We start from the raw sequence: 19,552 nt of genomic DNA on the forward strand, positions 1-19,552 counted from the left end.
GGGGTGTTGGGTTGACGGTTGGACTCGATGATCTTAAGGTCTTTTCCAACCCAAACAATTCTATGATTCTAACAACATCTTTTGTGGGCAGGAATGGATGATTAAAGGAAAAAATGAAAATCAACAAATTCCATCTTTAAAAAGAGCTAAGGGAGATACCATTTCAAGAGGATGCTGAATTGAAAATCACACTAGATCTATGGTATCAGCTTTATACATTATTGTAAACTACACCAAGGGAAGACACAGCATACATACCTGTGCTTTTAAACATGTATGTTGGTATATTTTTACTGTATCTCATTCAGCACATATAATGTGTTTGTGGACAGACTTCAACTCTCATTCTGACCTAGACCTTCAATTCAGGATTGAAATCAAACAACCAAATTTACCGACACAGCCCCCCCCTCAAACTGTCTCCTCACATTCATAATACTGGCATCTAAGCAATTTCACTTATGACCATACCACCAGTAAAGCCACAGCTTTTGTTTTGACAACACGCAATGCTTTGGTATACACCATATACCTAATCATTGCGCTGGGATCAAATCACCCTGGAACTATACTCTATCCAATGAAACATAGACCATGGGCCCTATGAAAAGAAAACAAATGGCAAACTATTGATATAGATGCATGCGTTGTACGGGAATACCAGGGATTCATTTGCGAAAGTAATACCATTAAGGCTCAAGACGTTTGTCTTGACACTGAACAAAATGTTTGTCATTTTGAAATACATCCTGATGAAACTCCTGAAACTGTACTTATGTATGTTGGAAACAGATGCGTTTGTATGAGAACCCTTTGTGATTCTATACTTATAGACAATACCACCGTGGAGATATGTAATCACTCAAATATCTGTGTTTGTAATTTTATGAAAATTGTAGGATGCGATTTTAACTACTCAGCTCCTGTCACGACTTAATTGCTACAATCAAACTACACAGCTTACCATGACTTACGGCCTACCCCCATTGGAATGAATCTTACATTGGTGAGAAAACTGCTACAACGGGATGACCTGAATCAATTGCTAACACGAATTTGAGACAATGGACAAAAAAACCCCTAATGACTGTCCATCATGATGCAGAAAACATACACCATACCCTGGAAAGAGTGAAGAGACATAGAGAACAACACTGGTGGGATAACTTATTCGGAAGGTAACTGACAACAACAAGAACTTTCAATCGAACGTTACAGCCTGTGATAATTCTACTCATTTCTGTTATATTATGATTGTTGTTAAACTTTGTTCTATATATTAGAATGTGGAGGACAGCCAGACAAACATCACTGTCACAGAAACCTCCTCACATATATAAGATTGCTTAATTATATCTATCAATCATTTAGAATTAAGCAAACCTACAAAAAATTTCCCTCAAATTACAATTGGAACACGGCATTGATCTGTTTATAGTCACGGAGGCAAGAGGCGACCACCCCGCCACTCCGTGAGAGGGAGATGGATTGACTTTTGTCAGGGGTGGAATGCGGTGGTGCATTTCTTCCCCCTTTCCAGGCTGATTTAGGAACTCGGGACGGCTCGCTAGCCCTTAGCATAAGTGCAAGGAGTGGGGCGGTCCAGCGACCCTTGGCCGTGCCAGGAGCTCCGACCCAGCCGAGGCAGGGAGATACGCCGCGCGTCTCAAGGACTCCTGCTGCCCGGCGGAGGCGGGGGACGGGACGGCGATAGCCGGTTCTCATCACCACCCGCAGCCCGTTCTCATAACAACCTTGAGACGTTACAGCCCTCCCCTGGCCATCTCAGAGCATCCCGTGTCTGCGTCTCACGTTCTTCGCAGGCAGCCTCGGAATTTTCCAGCGCCGCTGGGGTGCCAGCGGTTTGCTGATGACTAAGGTCAATCATCTCCTGAACCTATAAGCAGCGGTGCTGAGCGAGGCCCTTTGAGCTCTCCCGGACCGCAGCGGGCTGCGACCAGCACCTCCCTCCGAGCAGGACGCCTCTCGGAGCTCCCAAACCGGACGGTTTGAGAAAATCGGAGGTCTGCCGCCGAAAGCCGACACGGCCTGGGCTGATTCTCTCCGCTCCTTGAGGCTCGGCCCTCCGCCCGTTGAGAAAGATGCCGAACCATTTGACGTGAACCTTTTCACTGACATCGAGGGGAATTTTTAACAGGTAGACCTCTCTTACTCTCTTGTTTGTGTATCTCTCAGTGTACTAACCTGAATAGGCTACGATAAGCATATTATAGCAAGTGTATTATAAGTTACTACTTTCAAATTTATACTTAAGTTACTGTCGTGAATTCCATTCAACTCTGAATAAATTTTAGGCTGCTATCATACTCATAATCCCTTTAGATATAAACCGTTGCCCAAGTCTGGGACTAGGAGTCGATCCAGCCGCACCTAGACTCCGACAGGAGTTTAGAAAGCAAGGGGGTCTTCTCCGAACCTCGTGACTCAACGGGAGGGTCTCCCCTACTTTTCCACATTCCCGACCTTTGCACAAATCGCAAGAAATTAATTCTAACTCGATTTTTCTTTGTAATATTTCCTTTTACCCTATTATGTTTTGGTCTCTATATACCTAAGTTTAGTCTGATTTTAACTTCATTTTCCTGAGTGCATTTCATCCATGTACTAAGTAATAGAGTGAACCTTGTCATTGAATTCTGTGAAGTCGCAGTTCTATATAAATTCCTATTAAATCAGTTTCCTATTGCTAATACAATTGGAGGCGATGCTTTAAGCAATCCGAACTCATGTCTCTCTCATTTCCCCCCCCACGACAACATCCTGATCTTCTAGGCATGCTGAAACGCCTTCGACACGATTTGCTGGATTACAAAATCTGTAACAACACTGATAATAAATGGAATTGGCATCTGAATTCACTCATGCTGGAAAGCAGAGTTTAGCAGAAGCCTTTCTGCAGGCTCAGCTGGGAATATCTGTGGCAATTATACCCTTAACTAACATTATTAAATCACAGAGCCAGAACCCCAAAAGAAATATTTCATCCCTGTCTCAGCATAACTCTGGACAATCCAATTCTACTTCTTTAACCCCTTTCTTCCTATCTGTAGTGTGGACAAAACACCTACCTGAAAAAGGTGTTTTGAGATAATTGTTTCTAAAGAAGTTTCAAATTACCGGATGGAAGCTGCTATCAAAATACAAAATACCAGCATTTTTATATATGTTCCAAAAACATAAGTCTCAAAAAAACCTTATTCAATAGGGAGAAGTGTCTGGACCAAGCTTCACATATTACTTGTAGGTGACCGTAAAGAAGTCAAAGACATTTCTCCCTTTCAGTGACTAACTGCAAGCCAGTTTAAGCGCAGACATTTTAAGGTTAGAAAGAACAACTGATACACAGCTTCAAAGGCATTTACTTCATATGTTTTATCATCTGCAACACTCAGAAGATTTTGGTTTACCTGCCTCCAGTTCCTAAAAGATGCAGAATGTTTAACCAAGTTGTATTTTTAGAAATGCTATTAAAAAAAAATTCTGTAAAAATACAGATTTCTGATAATACCTTGTACATATATAGCAATGATACATAATTTATTTCAACCTGCAAAAAAAATCCTTTGTTCTCCTCCCACAGAATATTTACAAACATACATTCTTTGACAAAGATCCAGATTGTTAAATATCATACCAGTGTTTGCACCATATGGGGCCTTTGCAGTCTTAAGCTCTTCACAGCTTGAAATACATCTAAGAGCCCTTCAGCCTTCACTCGTTCCAGAATATTGCTGAGTGCTATGAAGGTACCTGTTCTTCCAGCGCCAGCACTGCAACGTAAACACATTTGCTTACCATACAGTAGGATAAAAATGTTAGAAGAGAAATAATAGTGATATAGAATAGCTAAATACTACTATTAGCCAACTTCTACTAATTTTTTTTTTGCTTATTTTGTCACCTCAGCTATGCTAGAAGGGAGCCAGAATTAATGGAAATTAACTCAGAGCCAGGCTGGAACGAATAAAGGCTCGTTAGCGACAGCTTCTGTACACAAGCAGGAGATCCTGAGCTGGCTGCGGCAGCACGTGGACCCCCTCAGCCAAAGCCTGGGACTCAAATAATGAACTGGCAAAGCTGCTTACTCAAATCTGCATTCGCTTTCAACAAAGACAACTTTCGGTGCTCCCACGCTCTGCTTTGTGTTTTAATCTTGATGGAGGAGAACACAATCTTTAGACTTTCAGTTGCAAAACTTGGTTATAATGCAAAGAAGCACTGTGCGACCAAACCCACATTTTTCTATTAGGTTGTGATTTATACTTCTGCATGGTGGACAGATACAAAAGCATTATTATTATTATTATTATTATTATTATTATTACTCCTCCTCCTCCAAAGCAGTTTGATGGAAAATGTCCTATCCAACTGTAATGATTTTAATGCCTCTTAGGATCTTAAACACATGTATTAATATAAGGACAAACTAAAGCAAGACTACATATGAGGCTATAGTACAGACAAGAAACTAAAATCAACTGTTCTGCCTCTGTCTTGACTACAATAAGCAACCTAATGTACTCCAAAGTAACTGTGGTTTCTTTTGTTTCAGTATGTTTGACTCAGTATTTTGTCCTTACATCTGTTTCAGGTCACAATTCTGTGGAACCAAAAAATATTTCAGTAATTATTATCTGATTTATTATGCTTAACTCTAGGAAAAAATAAAAATAAAAAGAGATTTCTTTCTCTCGCCCAATTGCACTAATAAGGAACTACTTGACACCAAAACAGTGGTTGTACACTTGAAAGCCAATAGCTTTGACAGGGAATAGTTACTAAAACCTGGACGGGATTGGGATATTGGCAGTCAGTGCTAAGATGGAGTGGAAGGTTCACTGATTGCTGAATAAGGATGAACACAAAATTTATTAAATTAAAAATTTTCATGGGTTTTAACCGAAAGTAGGTGAATTGTAATCACCTGTCATTGCTTCTACCTTATTTCTATCAAATGCAACAGAAATCTGATAAGCACAAGCCTTATGAAAAGATAAAGTTCAGATGCGTGTATCCTCGACTGGATACATTAAAAGTCTCGTTGGAGGAAAAATGAACAGGTACAAGGTATTAGAGGTGTCATTCCCTTTAGACAATTACTTTTATCAGATTAAAGACAAATACAAAATCGAAAAGGGTTCAGATTTATTTGTAATTAGTTAATCTCTAAGTAGCCATCTGTGGTTTCTAGAGTAACCCATGAGTGATGCATTTTGGCATAGGTCTACAACTATCAAAAGATGAGGACGTGAAGACGTAAAGTAAACCTGTACACACACATCATCACACACGTTGCTTATTCATTTATGCCTAGGAAGAGGGAGATATGCACTGCTTTGCACTCCATTTTTAATGCTTGTGCTAGGCTCACTCTCCTTTTTTCTTCTGAAAACAAGCTTTTAGCAAATCCTTAAAGCCCATACAAGTTGGGGTTTTTTAATTAATTTAAGAATTTTTAGTATGGATGCATGGAAAACTAAACTGCGTTTGAAATGCAGGAGAAAATATGTATTGTCTCATGGGAACACAGCACTACTCTTTGCATACTTGCTTCTCTTTCTGCAATTCCCTCAAAAAAAAAAAAAGTTAAGAAAGGTAACTTTTAAATTTAACTCAAACTTCATTTCTTGAGACAGAAAGTTCGGGGGCAAAGGACACGCAGAATGGGCAAAGACTGGGCAAAAGACAGAAGTAAGGTATCTCTAAATAACACATCAGCCTTGCATAGTTTATTAGAGCATGGAAAGGAGGAGATAGTGAAGAGAGAAAAAGCGTGGGTAGCCACGAACTAAACAGAAGGCAGCTGCAGACACACGCTGGAAGAGAAGGGAGTTAGGATTTAGAACAGATTGGCTTTCAGTTCTGTTGGCAACTCAGTTAGGAAAACCCTTCTAAACTATTTAGGGTTATGTCTCGATTCTAGTTAAGAATTATCTTGTTTAGCAGCTCCTTAAACTGTTTGTAAATAGTCAGAAAAAATGAACAGAAGTTTTCACAGGTTCATGTGAACACTCTGAGAAATCAGTCTTAGACTTGAAATGTGTTTACTTATTCATAAGGTTACATTCATTTATATTTGAAGACTCTAGTATGACTTCACGGAGAAGTTCAAGTAACTCAAAAGCTGTGATGTACAGGCTGCCCCAGTCGGGACAGGGGAGAATTCTCAACGTTAAAAATCCTAGAATACCTCGTGTGGTTTGGGTTTTATTTTCTTGTTTAATCAATTTTAAAATGATTGCAGTAGATTTAAAAAAAAAAAAAATCTAGGTGAAATGCATGCCAAATGATTAAGCTAAGGCTTCAAAGAGGCTGCAGGTCTAAAAGCTTGAAAAAGCAGAAGCAATATATACCTCAGATAGTTCTTGTGCATCTAATTTGTGCATACCAAAGACATTAGTTTTTATCTCTTATTTTACCAGCTAGAAATCCCTGATATTCTACTCGCTTTTAATTATTCAGAATTTTAACTCTCTAGCAAGAAGTGGCTGTTAAAATCTGCCAAATTGCAGAATCAAACACAAAATGTCATCATTGCCCTCAAGTGCAGCCACCACGGGGTGGGAGAACCCACAGTCCCCTCGGGAAAATGTATGAAAACAGCAAAGAGCAAAACACTTCCGAAGCAAGGAGGACAGAGTTTTAGCAACGAATATGCATTGCTACAAGATCATGTCCCAAAACACAACAAATCCGAGTCCCGGCTCAAGTTCTCAAGATCTCTTTGCTTTCAACAGCACATGAAAAATACAGGTGACGTTGCAGGCAGCCAAACACAAACCATAGTTCTCAGAGACTGACACAGCACCTTTGAAACTCAAATCAGAGCAAAATAAAAGTCAGTATATGCTGCAGAGAACAGCTGTAATATGCCCATTCCTACTTCTAACTCTAGTAGAGCAAGCAGACAGGTTCTTCTATCAAAATACTTCCAAATGGTCAGTGAGTCTACTTCCATGTAGATAATGCTACAAGAACAATTTAAGTGTCACATAAATCAGTATAGCTTTTTTTTTTTTCAGAAGAAAAAAATAATCAGTCACTCCTTCAAAAACAGATGGATATTCTCTGAAATGCAGGAAAAAATCCAGAAGCAGCATCATATTATTTAGCTCACTGACAAGAGGTTGGGGAAGCTTATCCACACAGTAGTCAGTCGTAAGGGGTCTCTATCACAGCGTAGGTGCCAAGTATTTCTCAATAGTGGGATCACAGACAGGTAGAGAAAATATCAGAATTAATATAACTGATGGTTTTAGCTAAAAAGATGCCAGGAACTTGACCTCCATGTATTGCTAGAATATAACCAATGGTCCCGCAAAACCAGTTTATCTTGTACAACACACCCAAAAGGAAAAGATGTAAAAGGCCAGTATTTAGAATGAATTAAATAATTGATTTTCAGGGCAATCGGAGATAAAACAATGATTGGTTTTTATGTTGTGCTTGAGCCTGTGAGCTTCAACTGCAAGAGAGACTCTATTGCAGAAGGTCTTACATGAGCAGAGTACAGAGGGATGTGGCCTCTGAAAACTCTCACGCTGGGTAAGGGCAGCTGGGAGTCACTCAGTGCATCTCCCAGAACAGGTCCAAGAAGGCCACAGCAGGAAAGAGGTTAATGTCAAAGGGTGACCTCCCCAGGTTAATAGCTTCTTATTTAAAAAAAAAAAAAACCAAAACAAAACATAGGAAATTCTCTTCTGGGGGCTCTGAAACCCTGCTGATCCTGTCCCTGTGTACTGTGAGCTTGACTTTGTATTGACCAGATAACAGGAAAAACTTTACTGATTTACAAAATTTAAAATATTTTAAAAGCAAGGTATGATTTCTGAATTAGGAAAAGGCAGAATACTAGTTTTACTACTACTTTTTTTTTTTAAATCAGCAGATGTAGTAAAGAAAGAGAAAAGACAAGTTTAAAAGACTGATAAAAAACCCCACAGTCTGAAAAATATGATTTGAAAAAACAGAGGAAAAGCCCAATGTATACGTTAAAAAAAAAAAAAAAAAAAAGTTGCTGTAATCAAAACGTAAAACCAAAACCAAAAAGTGAAAACCTGGCATACGACAAATATTTTCTAGTTATCATGTATCAAGTCAAGTCATACACAATCTACCTCTTAGCATTAATGTAAATACTGTTTTCTCTCTGCTTTCAAGGACAGGAGTAGATTTTCCCTTCAGCTTAGATTAGGGATATATTTTATTCTCCTGATAGTTTGTAAAAACAAACTGCATTTTGATCTTGATAGAGCATTTGGGCACTATATTGGTGGGATATACTACACATCACTACAATAAACCTACAGCTTTACTTTCCTAATCACAGCATTTAGGAAAAACTCAGGTACAAGACTACAACACCCCAAGTTACTAATGCATTTGTTTACCCGCAGCCATTAAGGCTACCATTAAGGTATTCACTTTGCTAATTCAGCCAAAGACAAGTCAAAAATCCTTTATGCAATACTAGATTTTCTTTTTTTCTCTCTTTTTCTCTTATTTCTTAATTTTAATGTATTTTTTTAAAGGACGCAGTCTACTCTCTCCTGAAGGAAAACTGCCATAAAAACAACCAGACTGGAGAGAAAGCAAGCCGGTTCCTTAGCTAATGGTGGGAAGAAGAGGCAAGTCTTACCTGCAGTGCACGGTAATCGGGTGATTGCCTGTTTGCTGCTGCTGCTTTTGGACAGCCGCAATCAGGTCGATCATCCCTTTTCCTTCTGCAGGAATCCCAATTTCTGGCCACCCGTGGAAATGGAACTGCCGAACAAGCCTGCTTTGCTTCTCCTGGTTACCCTGCGTGCAGGAAAAAACACCAGATTTATCCAGCTGTTACTTCAAAATGGAAACACGCTTCTTACCTTAAACATTTGTAGCGTTAAATTTTGCACCGCTGTAGTAGATGGGGCTATTTGCAACCTGGTCCATAACATACTGGTCCTGCAGACCTGACAGTTCTGCTTCTAAATTCCCCATCCGCTATGCTGATAATTCATCCCTATAATTTTCTTTTTGATTTGCACAGCGGTTTCATCTCGGTATTGCTAAGGACACACTTAAAGATTATTCATCCTGAGTGCCAATGGTTGAAAGCTTTCATTGTGCATAGGCCAAATGCAAAGTGCCAGTAAAACAACCCAATTCATAACGCACTCGTCTTTGCACAACACTACCTGCTACTTTGAAACTTAACGATTAATTTGCCTTATCTTTATCCTTGCTGATTAAAAGCACACTGAAAGTTCAAATAAGTATTAATACCATGCTAGTGCAGTTAGCTCCAGACAGGTTTGGATGCACAAAAGGCTCTTCATTTTAACTATCCTGAAATTTGTGCTTGCTGCTTCCCATGACTGCATTATAATAGCATGTGGATGCAACATTAATATTCTGGCAATTTTACTACATGTCCTTAACTCTTGCAAGTCACAGAGAGTTGAAAACACGAGGTCTCTGCTGATGCCAGGTGCTTTCAACGTGTCCACCATAGGGGACATCTGGTGAATGAGTTTGATGGGGAGTCTCAGGACGCTGCTTTGTACTGGAAGCCTGGAAGATGTCAGCATTACGAGGAAAAAGGCTTGGTCAGTCCTCCTTCCTCCCAGCTCTGCAAGAGATCTTTTAATGTAATATTGCTTCAAATATCATTGATGTAGTCTAGCAGGACTCGGGCACAATACAAAAGTTTCTCAGATTTCTTAGATCTGCAGCAGCAAACACTTCTAACGATGCTGGATTGTAGTGCAAAAATGTTGCTGCTTGGATATTACCTAAAATGCTGTTACTTGAGTTTTAAATACTTTGCAATGTGACCTAAGTCAACACATTGACAAGGACTCTCTGCTTTGCGAAGCACGGTGTGTATTCATGCCTAATGCCTAATCCACCACCCTCCCTCATAAGGAAATACAGAGTACTTTTAAATTTCAGTCCTTTTTCTTTGCATGTGCCTAAATTACATGCAGTGCAGTAAGTAGTTAAATGAATGATATTCTCAACTGCAAGTAAATTTTTTCTCTTTTTTTTTTTCTCCAAAAACAGCAATGCAAATCAGGTCCTAAAGAAATGATGCAGTGAGTGAGGAGATGCACGCCCAAAAGATCAAAACCAGGTTTTGAGTAGATCGTGCCTGTAGCAGAGAAACATAAAGGAAGAGCTGGTAGGCAGAGGCAAGTACATGTGCTGTAAAATGCTTCATAGGATTTAAAAATCTTGAATCAATTTTTCTTTTATAGATATGTGGGAGATGGTAGAAAATAAAAGAACAACAGCAACAACAAAACATAAAAAACCCCCAAAACCCACATCCAACTTCGATCAATGACATGTTTCACTGACCAGAATTTTCATGGGACTTTAGGCAAAAATGTTTCATATAAGCTCCCTCTTGACTGATACAATGTTGGATGTTGATTAACCACATTTATCTTTAGATAAAAATTGCAGCATTTAAGTTACATAATCATACTTGCAAATGCCTTCAAATGCAAAAATAACCCCAAACCCTCATGTAATTTAAAACCAATACCTGATTGTACGTAACTATGAAGTCCCTTACGCTTATGGCATCTAACAGACTGTCATTCTTTATTTCTACAGTTATCTCTCCGTGAGTTACAGAGCCCTCTGATGGCCAGTACTGGCAGCACTTTTCCTGCAAAATTGAAAGAGAACTGTAAACATTCCTTGACATTTTTTCCAGTTACCTACACTGTCATGAATCTCTGATATAGGAGGTGACATACAGCATAATAAACGCATTCTAAACACTTTGTAATGAAAAGGCTACTAACCAAGAATACAGTAATAAAACATTTCTGTAACATAAACTGTTAAGATGAAAAGGGCTTAGGAGTCATAGATGGCAAATACGGCCTTTAAAACAGATTAGAATAAAAGAAGTAACTCCTGAAAGCAACGCAATGTTGCCTCCCAACGCCACCAGCAAAACACATTTCACAGCACTACAACACCCTGGTTGCAGCGTTGAACCCTGAATCTTCGAACTGCAGCACATGGAGGTATACAGGACTTAATTAATTAACGATGTACTAGGGGAGGTTCAGAACAAGCCACTGGAGCTTATACTGGCAGAACAGGGAGGGAAGTTTGCACACAAGCTGTGTCCATCTGTTCCCAAATCCCAAACCACTGTTCCGTGTCAGGCATCCCTATAAATTCTGTGCTTTTAATGTGAACTGGGCCCTTTCACAAACCATAATTTTCAGTAGTTTTGGAGGGTTTTCTGACAACTCAAGCAAAAGCAGCAACATCGGCCCACACCAAACAGTGAAACAAGAGCTTCTTTTGGGAAAGGCAAAAAATCTCATATCACTAGAATTTGTAGGCAACAAATAGTTTATCTAATATTAATGCCCACAGTTTACAGAGCAACTGCTTCGCTCTGGAGCTGGCAGCCGCGGGACACGTACCTGCTCCCTCTCTTGAACTTCTGTGAGCATAACGATGGTGTGGCACTTCCATTCCCACACCATCCGCCAGAAATCCTCCACCGTGTGCGGAAGTGGTCCCTGGGTGGCAATGAAGTAATCCTTCTGGCGATAGCCCTGCGGAGAAAGAGCAGGATCCGCTTACGTCGCGACATACGAGCAGAAGTGACGGAAGGGGATGGTGGGAGAGGAGATCGCCACTTCAACTGGTGCTTCCCGTCAGCCCCGCTGCTCGATACCGTGATGGGTACTGCAAACCTGGTGATGCTGAGCCCACCCCATTCCTGCTCGTTGCCAGAAACGCAGGAAAAAAATCCCCCAAATTCACAATCCTGAGTTGTATTTTATGACTCTTTACAGTCATGGCTGAAGGGATGAAATTTTGTGGTAAAAAAGGTAACTGAAAGGATTTCACAAGGAGATTATAACAACTGCAGCAATTAGCTTTACTACAGAATTAACATTTAACTCAATTTTTGAGCTACAGTTCTATTTACATACTGATGTGATCATCACAGCTGTAGTGTCCACAATCCTCAATCACTAATGGGGTTTTACTGCTTAAGGATATAATTAATTCTCATATTAAATAAAAACAAGACACAGTGGAAGGTGTTGCCCAGGTTCCAACAGGAAGCTGGGAAGAAAGTTAGGAATTAATGCAGGTCTGCCCAGGTAAACCCTGGCTCCCAAACACTGTGACAGGCTTTCCCCGTGCTAAATACGGACTTTTCTTTTCCCTTTCCTCAGATGAGCACATGTTTACATCAGTTTTAACCTGAACGCAGATAATGGAACTGTTGGATGTTAGTTGTATAGCTAATTTGTTTTGCTGCCTGTTCGTTAGGATTTAATAAAAGCCTTAGTCTATAAATCTAACAACAAGAAGAATATTTAAATTACACAACCATTTAAACTGAAATTGAAAACATCAGATAAGAAATGCATTTGGAAACTCTCATAAGCCAAACCCAAACAAAAAAGCTAATGTTCTTCATAAGCCAAGTTGATTGTGTTTCTCTCTAAAAAGACTTATCAGCAACAGCAAAATATCTGACTTGCAATATAAATACATTGAAATTTTTCATACATACATCTATGAAGGAAGCATTGATGTAGTCTGTATACTCTTGCCCTCGTTTCATCGACAGAATCACTCTATTAAAATCATCTGGAAAAAAGAAAAAAAGTCTAGTCTTACTTTTGCTAACTGTATGTTGACTGCTCTGCTATTACATTTGTGAAAGAACAAAACCAACAAAATCTTTTCTCTGAAAGCCAAAGAGCATCTAGATCTTAGCCAGGATTTAGTAAGTGTGTGGAGGAGGGCGCAAGTTTTTCTGCTGTTGTTTTTCCTTTCACACAGGATACGGCCAGCAAGGTCTGAAACTTTCATTTTCAGGTGCAGACATGACAGTGCTGCTCCAGACCGTGCAAGGAATCACTCAGAAAATACGTTGGTTTAAAAGGTGAGACTGCTGAATTGTTTAATTCAGTCTTGAAAATACCTGATCGTAATATATTTTACACAGATCAAGTAAAAAACAATTCATTAAATTCTTTGCAGACACTTCATAAGGGAATTACATTTAAAAGGAGAGGATAGTGCTGTTTGTATCAGTAAGGTCTCTAGAAACTGCAGAGCAGACATGCCTGCAGAGAGGACAACAAAACCAAGGGGATGGCTAAAGGAAACACCCAAAAGAACATGTTCTAGCTAAAAATGAAGCAAAACTACCACTGTGGGCAGTACAACAGGTTTTGAAAGAATTTGAATTTCACAGGCAGAGAAGTTAAAACTTTTTCTCTTTAAGACATAGGCAGTAATTATTTGCAGAATTCCAGTTTCCAAATCCAGGCAGGACCTCTACCCTTGGGTGATCCCAACAGAGCTGTATTCTGAGATGAGCTGAGTTGTTGTCAACATATAGATACAGTGTGTGTACTCACAACAGCCTTAGGATAATTGCGTATTTATAGCACTTGTTTCTATATATAAAAAGTTGATCTCTTACATGGGATAATCTGGATGACTCTAGCTTTCTTCATATTTGCTGGAAGATTGCCAGTTCTCATGTTTTCTTTCATTATTCGAACATTTGTCAACTTCTGTAATAAAACACACAAACGAGGATGAGAACCCATTGGAACAGAAGCTGTTCTCGCTCACCATATCCTGTACTCAGAGGGTTCCTAAGTGTCTTCATCGGGTACAAAACACTAACACAGTCAAAGCGAGACTGACTTTTCACAAAAGCCACTTCCTTGTCCTGTCTACAAAAATGAATTAAGAATAATAGTCATGTATTTTTTTCATACTGATAAATATTTCAGAATCTGAACATACTCCCAAGGCATATCAATAAAGTTTAAGGGCTGTAAAATGAGAGCAGATTTTAACATTTTGGGTCTGTGTGGTGTTTTTTTTTTTTCTTAAGACACTTTTGGACCATCTGAACATGGCTTTCAGAAGCACAGAGTACCCGTTCCCTTTGAAAAAGCGTAAGTTTCTTAAATTTGACATTTGGAAATTTAGTTCCATAAAATAAGCCACTTTTGAGAATACCTTTTAATAAAAAGGTCTGCGTACCATTTTATTGAATTAGTTTTATTTTTTTCTTGCCAGCCTTTCCATAAGAGGAGGCAGACTGACCAGCAGACTGACCACCGTTGGTCTCCCGCAGCGGCAGCCCCCGATCAGGAGCTTTCCCAACAGGCACTCCAGCCAGCCAGGCACTGCAGGAACAGACTTTTCATTTCCACGTTGTCCTCAAGTACTGAAAAACCCCCTCTTTTATTGACTTCACTTCCTTTATGGTCAAAACGTGAACTGATTTCATATTCATATTAATTTCATTCATGTTACTATTATTACAATCCTGTTCAGAGTATTAAAACTCTGGTCCTTTAGTCCTGGACTGTGCTTTCCCTGCGGCACAGCACCCTGTTTCTGGCACAACAAGGTGCACGACTTTATGGACTGCTGTGCACCAAATCCTGCAACTTGGCTCTATACGTCTTCAAGATTTTGCTACTGAAGGGACCGATATTCCTTATTATTTATTCAGTTTGTGCTGACAGCATTCCCAGGGCACAGAAGACAAACAATGCTCTTGCCCCAACAATTTTTTTATAGTATAGATTACACACCTGCAAGGTAACACAACAATAATAAGCTTCTTCTGCTGGGGTGGGACTTACCAGGAGACAATCATAGTTACACAGTTGCATTTCAGCAACTATTTAATATCAATTCAATTTAAATTAAAATTAATTTAATTTTCAAACTGCCAAGCAGATTTTCAGGCATGTATTTGCCAGGTACTGATTTTCAGAAGCACATCTCAATTCTAGTAAAATCTCTAATACCAGCAACAAACTATTAGAAAACAGAACCCTACCCTCTGAGAAATCACTTTTCAGCTACTCTGTAATACTGCATTCATAGACTTTATGTCAGAGGCTCTCATACTGGTTACAACATAGCTCTACTCTTTTTTGGCGTAGGAGGGCTCAGCGCTCCTGGGCCATCTAAGTGCTTTTCAGAATACACAGCAGAACTAAGCATTACTCTCGGCACTTTAATGCAGCCTTGCTGGCACAGTGGACAGCAAAAACAAACTTAGGAATTCTGGAAAGAGTAGAATATTTGATGCTTTCATTTGCTTCCTTCCCTCAGACAGACCAATACTTTCGATTTTTTAACTTGTTGCTATATCGTCAGACTTATTTTTACATAATTTTGTTTTCCCAGTTCCCAATTTCTGATCAAATTAATCCTGTAAAGGAAAGTGAGAACTCCAGTTAACACCTGTATGTCATTTAATGCTTCAGACCTAAATATAGAATAAATATTTTAGCATAGCAAAAGTTACACAAAAGTTCTAACTATTTCCTCCAGACAATAAAATCTGTTTTAAACAATGATAACAAACAGCCAGTGTGGTTGCTTTCTGCATTTGGGGTTTCTCCACTAAACAGAAATGCCTTTTTTTTTTTCTTTTCCTTCCTGACAGGTCTGGATATTGAACACAAGATGTGTAAATTCTCTGCAATTCTTTCTGCTGTCAGTCACCACTGAGTTAACAATCCCACTGAGATGCAAATTAGATGCACTTAATCCAGCTCCCTCTTCCAGCATTATCTGATCTGGCATCTAGCACCAGACCAAAAGAGTAATCCCATTTTTCTTTTATAAACAAACAGAAAGCATATAGGAAAAGGGCCGTAAAAGGACGTAGCTTTGAACGAGCATTTGCAGAACAGGATGTTAAGCAAGGCCCATTCACTGACTCTGCAGGATTCATTCACAGCAAGCACAAAATAAAACAAGCAGTTCCGTTTTGATGGACCTTTTCTTTTAAGGTTACACTTTTCCTGCTTTTGAAGTATCTTTTTGGCTTAAATGTTTCCACACTTAGAAATCCTTTGGCAAAGGACTTTCATACTTACTTTAAATTCTTCTTCTAGCCCTATTTTGACGAGGTTTGGCGCCGCGTTGTGTGATGTTTGTAGATGTTTTTCTAAGGATGACACATCTAGCTCCGTGTCACCGTAGAGGTAGTATTCAAGTAAGGCTTGATAAATGAAGGAGTATTGCATCTGGAATGAACAAAGAGGCAGATAAGCATACTGCAAAGCAAGGAAGTGAAACTACAAATTCTGGCACTTTCATCTATCTCATTTGGTCTACAATCTACTAATTATCAAAACATACCTTAAGCTAAAACAGTGTTTTCCTGTTACATCGCTCACACTCTCTAAACTTCCACTCTCGTGTGCATGGGGAAACCTGGCCATGATACTTAAAGATAACACGCCTTACAGCAGTCTTCACAGCCCTAACATGCCTCCATCTTATTCCCCAATGCCATCCTTATACTGGGCTTTGTTCATTTTCCAATTATCCAGGTGGGCAACAGAATGGGACATACTGGGATGCATATCAGAGTAGAAGCACAGAAGCATATTCTTCTTTGACTGTGAAAAGTTGTAGTTTCAACTGATTAAAGTCCACTTACGTCAGTCTGAACCATCTGCGGACGCTGATTACGGATTCTTGAAACAAATTCAAAAACATCAACTTTCTGTTCCGCATGCATCATGTCTATTATGGCATCTATAACAATAAACGTCCCTGTGCGACCCACACCAGCGCTTGAAAAGGAAACAAAAACAAACAAACAAAAAAGATCAACTGAATTACAGGAATTGCTACAGCAATGACACGGGTAGAACTTATGCCATTTATACGGGACTGAAACATAAAATTTCATTTTTTATTTTAACAGTGATAGCAAAATAAAAAGTTGTGTGAGTTTTTAACATAAAAAGTCACCTCTTAACAGCTCAGAAATGATGACATCAGCATTATATTAGAAAAGACAGTTGGAAAAGAATTGTGCTTGACCAACTATAATAATTCAGTCTAAGATGAAATTTTAAATATTTTTCTTAATTTTTAGCTCTTTTCTGCATGGTTGCTGTTGCACGCTGCTTAGATAACAGCTACTTGTTACAAGTTCTACACGTCCTAACGCTGCCATCCCAAACTATTTTTTTTCTTTTTTAATAGCCTTCAAGAGCCACAAGAGGGAGCACGATCATTATAAATTACGCTACTCCCGCGACTTTCAGCTCTTCCTTTCAGAGGAAAAGGGCATGGCATCCTGTGCTAGGCATTAATAGCTCTCCTTTAACCTTCTGTTAGCTTACTTTGTACAGCAACTGCTGTAATGTCCACAAACACCTTCCGAAACACGACAAAAATCTCTCCCCCCCACCCCGGTGTGCTCAAAGATACAGATAAATTTTCAGGAAGGAAACATGAGGTTTTAAGTACCACCAGAAAAAAAAATGATTGCATGAGTAATATGACTTAGTTCATGTGTACACACACACACTTTTACCAGCGAATGCCATGTGTTTGAAAGCAAAGCCCCCGAGCCCTCCTATTCCAGAGGTCCGGAGGGACGATGGAGACGAGCAGACCCACGAGTAACACAGCCCTCCACCAAAATGTCACGCAACTTCTTTGCGGTGAACGAGCCCACTACCACCTTCTGCCTCCAAATCCCTTTGCGTTTCACCATCGGTTTGGCAGGCTCCCCTCTCTCCTCGCCCAGCCACGTCCCGCTCCAACGCTCCCACCCGCCGGTCCCCTTGGCCATTGACCACGGGCCACCGCAGCTTCCAGCCCACGCTGGCCATGGCTCCCTGCCCTCTCTCTTCCTTTCATTCATGTTTGACCTCTGCCACTGCGGACGAGTCCGCCTCGAGTCCTACCGTCTCGACTCTCAGCTGACAGAGATTTTCCTCGTCCTGACACCTCCTGGAAACCACCTCTGACCATGGGTCGCTCATCGCCACTTCACACTTGTCCTTCATTCCTCAGTCCTGTGAGTTTTCACCCACGGAGCCCCACGCTCATCTTCCTCACTTCCCTTTCCTTTACAGATACGATCCCTCTTTATACATCCGTGTTCCCTTCCCGTGCCTCTGCCCCAAGGTTACCTGACTTCAGATCACTGCTTAATTCAATCCTTCCATGTTCCTGCTAAAGCTGGTAATTTCACCAGCCTTGACATTTGCCTGGGAAGTTCCCTGATTTTACCCATCCTTAACCTACTCTAGGGTATCGCTTACTCAGCTACTCCTCAACGTAGCTCTCTGCTCACTGGAAAAATGTATTGCTGAAAACTTCTGGAAAAAAAGAATTGGCAGAAAATCCTGCTTTCCCCCCAACCCGTTTTATCTGTTCTTCTTTACCTCCGAATGCTAAAGTAGTGTTTTATTAATTTCTGAAAGATTCTGACTGAGCAGTTTTCATCAGAATGACCGGGTGGTATTTTTATAAAAGCTCACTAAATATGGATGGTTACTCACTATCGATGAGTTTCCCTTTCCTTTTTTCAACAATTCAATAGTGTCATATCCTGAACTGTAACGGAAATTGTTACCTCTCGCGTTCTTTATTTCTAACGCAGGCTGAAGTACTGCACTAGCCCCCAGCACTGACACATAACGGTGTTATTGTGTTCTGTTGGACCATTATATTTAAATCTCTGCAGATTTTTATTAAGATATTTTATATTTTCCTTTATTTTGTCTCTATTTCTGCTGATTAAACTAAGTACAGAATTTCCTGCTGGTGCAAAATAAAGGTCAAGCCCGGTATGAGTCTCCACAGAACATCATGGCAAAAGGCTATACAAATATTGTGGGTTTTTCAAAGGCAAGACTATGTGAGACTATTAAAATCTTCTTTTTCCATTTAATGCTTTTTCTTTAAGCCTCTTACATATGACACCTGGGAGAGAAGATGAATCCTAGCAAGGCAAGATCTGGATGGAAACGAAGAAACAAAAAGGCTGGCTTGGTCAGGACAAACACGCTCTTTTTCAATAGTGCACACTTCAAGGACTCTTAAGAGAGTATTTCTAGATGTCTGATATGAGCAAGAGAATAAGAAACAAATACATGAATCTACAACCATTTCCTTAAAAACAAGACCCGTAAAGACAAAGCTGCTATTCTTTTCATTTTATTCTAACCTCACTATGATAATTGCTCCTGAAAAGACACTTCTTGCTCAGTTGTGAGCTTACAGTTGCTATAGAGATTGCAATTACTCTCTTAAAACTGATTTGGAGTTTGTTTGTGGTTTCATTAACATAAGGATTCAAAAAGTTTAGCACAAGCTTCTAATAGCAGGACATTCATGTGTATGTGACCGAAAGAGTGGGAATATGTTCTGTATTGGTATGTAGTACATTTCTAAAATTGCAGCATTTAAGTCTCTTAAATGCAAGTCTTTATTCAAAACTTTCCAGGCATTTAATGGATAATTTACATAGCAAACTGCAATTTTATTGTGGGAGAAGTGGGGGATGAATTCTCAGAGGAGCACTTAGTGACAAAGGTCACAGATTTGTATTACAAGTCTGTTTTTCTGACAGAAAGCGTATTTTTACCAAACACTGGATATCACTCATGGATAAAAAAAACCCAAAACAAAACAACAACTTCTGTTTGAGTATTGAAGCTACAGCAAAGAAAGATCTTTTGAAATTGTTTTT

At 39.6% G+C, this 19,552-nt stretch overlaps 1 protein-coding gene across 2 annotated transcripts in view; it reads right to left on the minus strand.

Moving 5' to 3' along the window:
* Positions 1 to 19,552, minus strand: part of PTPRE (protein tyrosine phosphatase, receptor type, E) — a 49,561-nt gene that overhangs the window by 8,768 nt on the left and 21,241 nt on the right. For both annotated transcript variants that reach the window (XM_010581946.1, XM_010581947.1), the window contains 8 exons: positions 16,496 to 16,631; positions 15,927 to 16,076; positions 13,490 to 13,583; positions 12,569 to 12,645; positions 11,457 to 11,591; positions 10,553 to 10,678; positions 8,660 to 8,820; positions 3,656 to 3,791 (listed from right to left, as the gene is read on the minus strand). In XM_010581946.1, coding sequence (XP_010580248.1) covers positions 3,656 to 3,791; positions 8,660 to 8,820; positions 10,553 to 10,678; positions 11,457 to 11,591; positions 12,569 to 12,645; positions 13,490 to 13,583; positions 15,927 to 16,076; positions 16,496 to 16,631 — 1,015 coding nt within the window. The remainder of the gene's footprint in view (positions 1 to 3,655; positions 3,792 to 8,659; positions 8,821 to 10,552; positions 10,679 to 11,456; positions 11,592 to 12,568; positions 12,646 to 13,489; positions 13,584 to 15,926; positions 16,077 to 16,495; positions 16,632 to 19,552) is intronic.

This window comes from Haliaeetus leucocephalus, unplaced genomic scaffold (genome assembly GCF_000737465.1).
Source record: "Haliaeetus leucocephalus isolate CR32 unplaced genomic scaffold, Haliaeetus_leucocephalus-4.0 Scaffold830, whole genome shotgun sequence".
In the NCBI taxonomy this organism is placed as follows: domain Eukaryota; kingdom Metazoa; phylum Chordata; class Aves; order Accipitriformes; family Accipitridae; genus Haliaeetus; species Haliaeetus leucocephalus.